We start from the raw sequence: 10,792 nt of genomic DNA on the forward strand, positions 1-10,792 counted from the left end.
TTAGTAAGGTCTTTTTTCACTAACTATAGAATGCATCATTTTAATGGCTGCAATGGGTGCATGATAGTTCATTGATGGGTGCACAATAACTTAATCAATTTGAACTTAGTTTATCAATGAGAACTTAGTTTATTTCCATTTGTTCTCTATTATAAACATTGCATCTATTTTAGAAGTTACAAGAAATTTAAAGTACGTAATTCAGAATTCTTAAGTAATTTTCTTTAAATATTTGCTTCTACAAATTGGCATTAAGACAAAACAGTTTTTGGAATCCTGTTTGAAAAGGCTTTGATCACAAAAGTAGGCAATCATCAATAAATATCTGAAATGTCTTAAACATTTATAAACTTAATAGATGACATTCCAACCTGGCTACAATCTGTCATTTCAGATTTAACTCCCTGAGTTGCCCACAAGTCTCCATTCTCAGTAAATGGATTTATTCATCTGGAGAAGCCTAATTTGTTATCTTGCTACCATAGCACTTGCTGCTTCTCCAGGCTGGAAAGGCTGGTCCTCACATCCTCTTTTTCTCCACTGACCAAATCTAATCCAGAATTATGGGTCTAGCTCAAACCCCATTTGGTCCGTAAAGCTCTTCATGACTACCTAGCAGGAAGGGATTTTTTCCTCTCATTAAAGTCCCGTGGCACATGATATTTGCACCACTTTTTGGCAATTAAATATATACTGTCTTCTGGCTTTTAACAGTTCCTTCTCTTGTGTTTTCAACTGTTATTTAAATCTTGCTTATTGTTTCCTCATTGGCATATTTATATCATCTTGCTACAACTGTATGAAAAGATTACTGAAGGAAGAGATCAGTTTTGCCATTTGCTCAGCACTATACTTTGCACACAGAAGGAGCTTGGCAAATGTTTATTGATTTAATATGATTACTGCAAATTACAGATCTATATTACTGAAATCCTCCTTCAGTTTAATTTCTATGCATAGATAAGAGCATACGAAAAAGCAATTTCTTAAAGCTCTTTTATCAAGATATTAACAAACACTTTGGTATTGACTGTATACTGCCACTGTTGGTAACTGAACTATGTAATCTTTACATCAAAATAGTATCTCAAGATTTAAAATATATTTTTATAATATTTAAAATATTTACTTAAAATAGTTTGCATAAATATTGAATTACTTACCTTGCAAAAACTTAAGTAGAAGCACAAAAGGAACAGAATAACATGAGTGAGCTTCATGTTGGAGACATTCAGGGTCTGCGTCTCTACTGTGGACACTTCAGCCAAGATTTTCTTTTGAAATTTAATGTTTAACCTCTGAAAAAATATTTAAAAAGAGCGAACCTAAGTACAAAAGAGCTTTGTACTTTGGCTCTTGTAGAGAATTTGGCTTCAATCCAAAGAGTTTACCGTAACTGAAACCAAAGAAAGCCTTCCCAGTAAATGACTGAGGGAGGCAACCAATAGAGACTGTGCTTCCCCCAGCGGAAACTGCTTTTCCCCACCTTGGTACTGATAATGCCTCCATTCTGTTTTCCAGGGAAGACAGAAACTATACTGGAAGAAAATTTTTTATGTTTTTGGTCAAATAAAATGATAACATCTTCCCTTACGGTCGAAGACAAGGCGGTGGCAAGAGGTACATCAGATTGAAGGCTATGCTGAATACATTAACGATCCTCAAGAAAACAGTTCCTTTGCCAAGCATTAGCTGTGCTGGGATCAAATTACATTCTCTGAGTGCAAGAAAACTTCCCAAACTAAATATTCTTGCCCTTAGCACCAACCATAGTGCAGGATTCATTTTTATTTATAAAATAAATTTGTGACAGCAAAAATGCTGTCACAGTTTGGGTTCTCCTGACGCAGACGTGAGACAGTTTTGGGTGCAAGATACTAATTAGGAGTCAAATCCTGTGAAAGGAAGGGAGAAGTTGGACTGCAGTGCAGTTGGCCAAAGCGCTGGCCAGCTCATGGGGAGCGCTGGAATGAGTGTGGCCTGTCACAGTACCCCTGGGTCAGGCAGAAATGTGTGGACCACTAAACCCTGCCTTGCTCAGTCACCTGGTGGGGGTTGCCCAGGAATGACACATCCTTCGGTCAGGCAGTTTTCTGTAGCTAAGACAGACCAGGAAGGAACGGATGATTCCTTTCTGTCAGAAGGTAGTGTCTGCTGCACCCACTCTTCACAGCTGGGCAACAAAACCTCCCTTGAAGGGATGAATCTGGGAAATTCACCTCCCTGTTTTCCAGAACCCACCATCTGCACCTTTTAGATCTACATATGCTGCAAGAGTGGCTAACTCAAAATTGCAGTGGGCCTTTTTTCCTGAGGGAAAATTTAGACGAAGGAGGTGATGGGAAAACTACAGCCCCTGCCCTCATCATTGATCTTGGGCCCGCTGTTGATACTCATCCTCTGCCTTCTTCCTATTTATACTAGATTGCTTTTACCCTGAGCTTCCAGCTCTGCTAGCCTCAGGGGCTTACCTGATAGCATGACCTATAACCTCTTCCAGGAGTGGTCTGAGCCCCTGGTTACCGTTCTTTTCTAGTTGCTGTCACAAGAGGCACCCAACTAGCTCACCTGGTTCCATGCATAGTGTATAAGAGCAGCCCTACCTCTCTTAATGATCAGGGTCAGTTAACCCTGTCAAGATGGCGACTCCTCATGTTCCCTGCTGGTCTCTAGACACCAGGAGCCCAAAGTGCAATAGGCAGAAGGCTTAGCTTATAATTCAGTGTGAGTCTTGCTGTGCCCCTTGGCAAAAGTATGCTTCCTGTGGGAAATAAGACCTCTAACCCTGCAGAATCCACAGTTGTGGGGACAGAAAGCAAAAAGCCCCCAACTAGTCATTGGGAGTGATGGTAAATGTGGTCATCCTGATTCTATTCCTTGACTGCCAGACCTGTGTCTCCCCTCTCTTGGGGATACAATGCTACATGAAAGTCTTTGATTTGAGGCATATACTACTTCCTAGAGTGTAGCACCCAATCTTCACAGAGTATTGCCTTTAAGTAGCACCTCAGCTCTGCCTTCAGCGGGTGCTCCAATGCTCCACAAAGCTGCAGGTTCTGCGTGGTACAGTATGTGACGACCAGTGAATTGCAGGGTCATAGGCACACTCTCACATCTCCTTTGCTGTAAAGTGGCTCCCTTTGTCTGACAGGATGTTACATGGAATCCCTTGTTGGAAGACGAAATACTCTGTAATCCTTTGGATCATGATCTTAGCTGAGGCCTTGCCGCCAGAAAAGGCACATCCTAACCTAGGGTGTAAGTCTATTCCTGTAAGAACATACCACTGGCTCTTTTAAGATTGAAAGGACAGACTGTGTCAATTTATCACCAAATGGCTAGTTGGTATCTTTGGTGAATTATGCCATCTTGGGGGCTCTGCACTGGTGTCTGTTGCTGGCAGATTGAACATTTATTCATCAATAATAGCTAAATAAACCTTAGGGGTCCATGCTGTTGGCCTCATGGGTAGCCTCCATCTCTGCTCCCATGGCCACTTTGTTCTTGTGCCCAGTGGGCTAGCACTGGGGTGGTTGGTGACTGAGACTGGCTGATACCACCTGGCTGAGTCATTTTGTTGGTGATTTAGTGCCTTTTCTTTGGTGTATATTCTCTGGTAGGTGGGAACATGTGAAACAAAGATTTTTACACTTCATTCCCACTCCTATATGTGCATTCACATGTTTCTACCCCAGACCTTCTTGATATTAATTTTTGGATATTTTTCATTCTAGGACAAAAGATGGTCAGGCAATCACTATTGCCTGTGATTTCACGTATAGTCTAACGTTGAGCCATTCATTTTTGCACATAAATGGACGGCCAGGTATACTACTGAAGCTCTTCCCATTGGGAGAACTTTCCCTCACCACGTCTTTCAAAACCACTCCTAAGTGTGGTTGTAATGAGCTGTTGTCTGTTTTTAGCTTGTGTCAACATATTGAGCCAACCCATCGGTAAACCAAACACAGGGTTTTCTCTACTCTTTCAGCGGGCCGTACCAGATTCCCCACGGAGCCGTAAGTGTGAGCTGAGAGAGGGGCACGGGTGCAGCAGTTTGGATTCAGGGCAAGGAGGGGAAAATCTGGGCTCCTTGCTCATGCACTTTGCTTGTGCCCTTTGATCCTGTTTGTGTTTGTTTCTGGATATAACACTTCCATCTTACAATACATTTTTACTGGGTATGCTCAACCTTATGCTTCATGGGTTTGATAGGACCCAGCTTTTAATGGGTATTTCTGGCCACATGGTGACATAATGTCCATGTTCCGTTATTCCACATTTACCAGGGTCCAGAGGTGAACAGTTGTTTCTCTGCTGTGGATGGCATGGCCTTGCTCCAGAACCCTAGGGTCTGTACTGTATTTCTCCCGTTGGATTTTCCTCGAACACTATGCAATGTTTTTTCCACCACTGACACCTCCAACACCACTGGGTCTGCTGGATCACTGAAGAACCCCTTCCTGCTCTGGCAGCCAGAGCAGTGTTCCTCAGGGTGAAATATTTCACCCAAAAGCAAATATTCCCCAGAGGAAAAATTCTCAAAAAGGCTCACTAGGTTTTGTGCTTCCTTCTTTAGGTAAGGAAGTACAAGATGAAATAATTCGTCTTTTACTTTAGAAAGTATGTCCTGTCAGGTTCCTGAGTACTGGTTTCCTAAAAATTTTACTGATATGCCAGGCCTTATCTCCTGCCCTCTGGAGTATACATGTCTTAAGGCATTCACGTTGCTAGGCATTGGAGAAAGGGCTGGGGCAGCAAATGTGTAAGTCAAATAGAGACATCTTGTGTAAGATAGCAAGAAAACTATCAGAGGCCAGTGACATAGGTCCCAACTTGAAGGGATTCTCACAAACCAGAGATGAAACAATTAAGCATTAAAAAGAACAATACAAATAAAGGATTGAAATAACAATAAATATTTTTAAAATGATGGAAAGCTATTTCAGCTAATAATTGCTGAATAAATTATAAAATTAGCACGTCACCATTTTGCAGCCCCCTGTGAACCAATGGATCTAAACGATGATCATCAATAGCTGCCAAAACCATCAGGTGAAAAGTTGGCAGGGAACTTCCTACCAGACGGATCAGGCTGATACTCTAATCTCACTGATCCATCTAAGACCGACAAAAGAGAAACAACCAGACATCATGTGATGTTATAGGAAGTACTTTTGCAAAAAAAGCAAAAATTGAACTGGAGCATCATCAGTTTTCTAGATATCACTACCAGTTAGCTCCCAGTATACAGGAAATACGGAGGATAGAGAAACATGGTTTATGCCACCAACAGGCAAGAGGATGGGGAATTCTACAAGACAAAAGACTCAGTTTCTTTAACAAGTAAATGCTATGAACACACACACACACACACACACACACAAACACAAACAGGGAAACTGATAAGGAATAAAAGACAGTTAAGAGACATATCAAGCAAATGTAATACATGGGCATAATTTGGATCTTCACTTGATAAAACCAATTATGAAGACATTTTGAAACAATTTGGGAAAATTCTACATGGATTATAAGCTGTTTATAAGATGATACTAAGGAATTATTATATTTGTTAGGTGTGATAATGGTATTGTGCTTATGTTTAAAAAGTCCTCTGCTGGTATTTATGGATGAAATGCTATCTGGAGCTTACTTCAAAAATACTCTAGCAGAAAATATATAAAATAAAATAATAATAATAATATAATAAATGAGGCAAGATCTGCGAACAGCTGATAATTGAAGCTGGATTATATAGAGGTATATAGAGGTTCATTAGACTGCTCTCTCAAGTTTTGGGTTGAAATTTTAATAAAAATTTTTTAAAAAGAAAGTCATGAATTCATATTAATGTTCCCAATCTAAAGGCAACTTGGCTACATCCTTTTAAAATTTTGTTTCAATGTAAAGGCTTTCATCCTTTTCTCGTCATTTGCAGTATCTCCTTACCAAGTATTTTAATTAGATTTCCCAGCTTCTCAGTAACACAATTGGATGTATACTTTCATAGCTCTTGGATCCCCTCATTTGAATCATTTACACCCTTTCTCTGCCCCCGCCCCATCTCTTTTAAAATCTCTTCGTTGATTATTTGTTGGCAAGCAAAACCTTAATGGATGTGTAGAAATTCAAAATACAGAGAAGAGTTAAGTGCAATGACTACTTACTGGGCATCAATTTTGTTTGTTTTTTTACAGGCAGTGTGTTAAGTACTTAGGATACCAAAACAAGTTAAGATGTAGTTTCCACTCTTCAGGAGCTTGTAGTGTAGTGCACATTTCTCAGCTGGGCTCTGCAGATGTCATTAGGGGTCTGTGAGAGGTTAATAGGGGTTCCAGAAGAGGTTGGAAAACATTTTTTTTGAGTTTCCTTCTCCATGCAATGTCAGTACTTGCAGTGACAAATAGTGACCAAGCAGCCCTGTCAGTTTTGCTAGAGGTCATTCAGCTACATGCAGTGTATATGCTTATTTGGTTGAGTCTGTTCTCAGTTTTTGATGGGAGACAGGAGAGACTGTTGATAGTCGGTGCGTGCTGAATTGTACCGAGGGACGGAGGATAGGTTGAAGGCATCAGCCTCTCCCCGTTGAACTCTATCTCCTATCTATCCTTCCCAGCCTCCCTCAGCCAACTGAGAGCAAACAAGCTTTCCTGATATGATACCAAATCACGGGGTAAATTTTAATTCTAAGGAAAGACTTTGTAAGCACTGTGCTCAGATACCTCCCTGTTATTTTGTCATGTTGTAAATATTGCAAAACCTGGAACTTGTAGATTAAAAGTGACCTGTATTTTTAAAGATTTCATTTTTATTTTGTGATTTCCTTGTTTAGTTTGCTTGTTTTACTTTTAGCACCTGTTTTACAAACATAACTTAGAGTCCAACGTAATTTTTGAAGTCGAAGTGGGAGATGGAAGAGAATTCTAGGCCTGAGTAATTCTGATCAAGTTAGTAATGAAGAATCACAACTTAATGGCTCCAGCAAAATTGAAGAAACTTAAATACAAATCAGATTGAAAGAGCACATAATTTTAAATGGCCTTTGAAATCCCAGAATAAAAAAATTGTTAAAAAAGGTCAGTTCTGTAAAAAGGTTCAAAAAGCAAGTTATTAAGTAGCAGAACTTTTTGACTAAAAAAGTAAAATGCTCTACAGTTGCTAAGAACCTCACAATTCTAGTATGTAAATTTATAGAGAGTAAAATGCTACCATAATGTATAATGTAAGAAACTAAAAAGGTTTCAATCTCAAAGCTTGATAAATTGATGTAATTGATAACATGTCACATGATACTGAAGATTTTGTATAATAAACCAAAAAACTTTTTATCCACACTAATGGATCAACAGATTTCGATAATAAATGTCATATGGTAGCATTTGTGAGATATGTAAATTCTAATGAAATTGAAGAAACATTTTTCTGCGATAATAAAATGCTGCCCCAAACAAAGGCCAAGATACATCTACTGTTTTGTTTTCATATTGGAAACAAAAAGTATGTCTTGGAGGAAGTGTGCTGGCATCTGCGCTGATGGTACCCCATCCATGATTTGAGCATTGCTCCCTGAAAAGGTTCATTCTCACAAAAAAGAAAATCTTGATGTATTCACAATATACTGCTCTCCTTCCAGAAAAAGTGCTGGCGTCAGAAATTTTTGGAGCTGAAATGACAAAAATTCTGAACGATGCTACAAAAATGGCTAAACTTATCAAAGGCTGGTTCACTGAAGAATATTTAAAAAACTACGTGGAAATCTGGACAAAGACCATATAAATGCAGAAAATCTTATGGCTTAGGAGATCATTTGTTCTAAGGTAAGCCAGCTGCCATGTCATGAAAATGCGTAAGCGCTCTGTGAATAGGCCCATTTGGCAAGGAACTAGGTACTCGTAGCAAGAGACAGCATTAGCTTGCTAGGTACATGAGTGAGCCACCACATCTGCAGTTGGGCATTCAGTTGACTGCAACCACAGGCAGAATCAGAACCACCAAGCTAAGCTGCTCCTGAGATTCTGACCTACAGAGATTATGCAAGATAATGTTTATTGTTTTAAACCACTAAGTGTTGGGGTAATTTGTTACACAGTAAGATAAACTAATACAGACTTTTGTTCTTAACAGGATGTTTGAGCTAAAAAGTGAAATGTGGGAGTACTTTCAAGAAAATAGTAGGCTACATTTTGCCAAATGCTTTGAAGACCAAGAATGGTTACAGACTTGCCTACTTAGTAGACATTTTTCATCACATGAACTAGTTGAATAAGTATCTTGAAGGGGTTGGAGAAAATATTTTAATTTCAAGTGACAAGATTCTTGGTTTTAAACAGAAATTGACTCTTTGGAAAAATCATACGGCAGAAAGAAACCTTGAAATATTTCCACTGCTGCTTACATTTCAAAGTGAGGCAGTCTCAAGTGTCAAGTTTAAACCAAACCACCTGGGGAAATTGCAGAACAACACAGAACATATTTTCCCTCTCTTTCAACACAAGTGTATGACTGAATGAGGGCTCCTTTTTCTGAATCTTCTTTTCAGCCTGAGCACCTGACTTTTGAGAGAAGAGAAAGATCTTTGTTAGTTGGTTATAAACGTAAGATGAAATTTACTGATCTGCCTTTGTACAAGTTCTGCATTTCTATGAAAGAGCATTCTGCCACTCATAGGAAAGTAATAAACATTTTATTGTACTTTTCAACTTCTTGTGTCAGTAAGCCTTTTCTTGTCTAATGGGCACTAAGAAGAAATCATTGCATTTTGGTTTAAAATGAAATCTGTGTATGCCAGTTTCAAGATCAACATAGAATTGAGAATATACACAGCAACAAATAAGCAAAGATTTCATACTAAATAGGTACATTTCATTATTTTAATTTCAAAAAATAGCACTTTTATTTATATGTAGGCCTATAAATAGATTAACACTCACTAAAATCAATTTGTAACCTTTACTAAATTAAAGGAAAAACTGAAGTTTCCTGTCTCAATTTGCATCAGAACTGACATCCTTTGTGAGGAGAAAACTACAGAATTAAGCTAATAAGTTGAACAAAACTAAACATATTCACAGAGAAATATCATTCTCTACTCAAAACAGCACTGAGATGCACAATAATGTGAACCAATAAACTATACACTTAAAAATGATTAACATGGTAATGTTTATGTTACATGTATTTTACCAGTTAAAAGACAGCATTGACAATTATTGGGTCATTATGTCTACAACTTGCTGATCATGTTAACATGTAGGTTAATTTATATATATGTTAATATATGTGCGTTATGTATAGTATATAGCATTTGTATATAAAATATAATTTTATATGTTTATATATAAATTAATTTGTTTATATATATAATATATAAATTTTTATGCAGGGGTTTCTGAGACATGAACATTATTTAAGGGCTCCTCCAGTATAAAAAGATAGAAAAAGGCTGGTCTAGTTGATGGGAAATGGAGCTTTTCCAAGTAGGAAGTGTTCAGCTATGGAAGAGAAAGATAAACAAGGCAATGGTGCTGGCCTGATGGGGCAGAGGGAAGGCATACAGCACAGGAAGGAAAGACAATTATATAGAAGGCCCACTCAGTGCAGAGAGTTTACTTCAGATTTGTTTTTAAAGGAAATGGGGAGTTACTTGGGGTCCTGTGATGGCTATGGTACAAGAAAATGGTTTTAGTAAGGTATGTCATCACAGGCAGTACAGATGGGAGGAAGAAAAGTTAAGCCTGGAATTATTTATTTTGAGGCAACAAAGAAGCTCAGAATGTGAGAAGTTGTAGTTCACTGCTATTATTTCTCTACTTTTAATTCTTGTAGATTACATATTGGGTGACTTAGGGTAGCAATAACAGAAGAAAGTATAGTAGTGACAACAGGAGGCCTGTAATGACAGTAGAAAGCTACCTTAGAAGGAATTAATAGACATGAATAGCGCTGGATAAAAGAGATTGCAACCAAGGCTGAGGTGGGGATGGCGATGATGATAGAGAAGGGGAGTGATCAAAAGTCTGAGTCCAAAGATTCAGAAACCAAAAGTATTATGCTACCATCAGGACAAACAGAACTGGAATGATGAACAATTTGGGAAGAGGAAGGAAGGGGCGGGGGGGGGGGGGCGGCGCAGAAAAGGACTAAAGACTGTGAGAATACAAAGTTCTAGGTTGTCCCTCTGATTGGCTGGGGAAGTTACTTCATTTCTTTGAATGTCAGTTCCTTTCATGTAAACTAAAGGAGCACCAGGTAATCTTGAAAGTCCCATAAAAGTTCAATGGTTTCATCAGTGAGTTGAAGATGATAGTGGAACACTAAATGGAGAAAAACACTGAATGTAAATGTTAATGTTGTATGACAAGCAAAATAGAGCGGGACAGTTACGAATACTTCTACCTGTACGATGTATGGAATTTAAAGTAAATTGATCAAATCTGAGTGAAAATACATATATCAAATTCCTTTTATAAGGAGGACTGCTAGGTACTTTCTCGAGCAGCTTATACTTAAGTGTAGAAGGCATATTGTGATTCCTACCATTCCCATAATTAAATTTGAAAAGTGCTTTCAAGATCAAAATAACCCTCTGAAACACCAACCCTCACACTTTCAGAGGAGGTCGACTGTGTCCAATACAAAGGTAAGGTCTCAGAAAATTCGGGTGTAAAACAGACCAACCAAATTTAATAAATAGGAGGGCACTAACTTTCTTCGGAAGAAGTTTCAGCAGAAGCTGAAGTCAGGTATCAAGGGCTTGAAGCAAGAAGGGGTGAAAGGCTTGTAGTATAGA

At 38.5% G+C, this 10,792-nt stretch overlaps 1 protein-coding gene and 1 long non-coding RNA gene across 3 annotated transcripts in view; one reads left to right on the top strand and one right to left on the bottom strand.

Moving 5' to 3' along the window:
• Positions 1-1,647, bottom strand: part of CFI (complement factor I) — a 44,889-nt gene extending 43,242 nt beyond the window's left edge. The window contains exons 1-2 of one of the 2 annotated variants that reach the window (XM_033106059.1): positions 1,595-1,647; positions 1,164-1,298 (exon numbers count right to left, since the gene is read on the bottom strand). In XM_033106059.1, coding sequence (XP_032961950.1) covers positions 1,164-1,220 — 57 coding nt within the window. In that variant the 5' untranslated portion in view covers positions 1,221-1,298; positions 1,595-1,647. Of the gene's footprint in view, positions 1-1,163; positions 1,299-1,486 lie in introns of both variants that reach the window. The other variant, XM_033106058.1, reaches the window with a different exon arrangement.
• The window catches only part of LOC117022213 (uncharacterized), a 56,381-nt gene extending 47,726 nt beyond the window's left edge, over positions 1-8,655 (top strand). The window contains exons 4-5 of the long non-coding RNA XR_004423005.1: positions 7,637-7,820; positions 8,128-8,655. This is a non-coding gene — a long non-coding RNA (uncharacterized LOC117022213). The remainder of the gene's footprint in view (positions 1-7,636; positions 7,821-8,127) is intronic.
• The last annotated feature ends 2,137 nt before the right edge of the window (positions 8,656-10,792 follow it).

The sequence above is a fragment of the Rhinolophus ferrumequinum genome, chromosome 5, assembly GCF_004115265.2.
Source record: "Rhinolophus ferrumequinum isolate MPI-CBG mRhiFer1 chromosome 5, mRhiFer1_v1.p, whole genome shotgun sequence".
NCBI lineage: Eukaryota > Metazoa > Chordata > Mammalia > Chiroptera > Rhinolophidae > Rhinolophus > Rhinolophus ferrumequinum.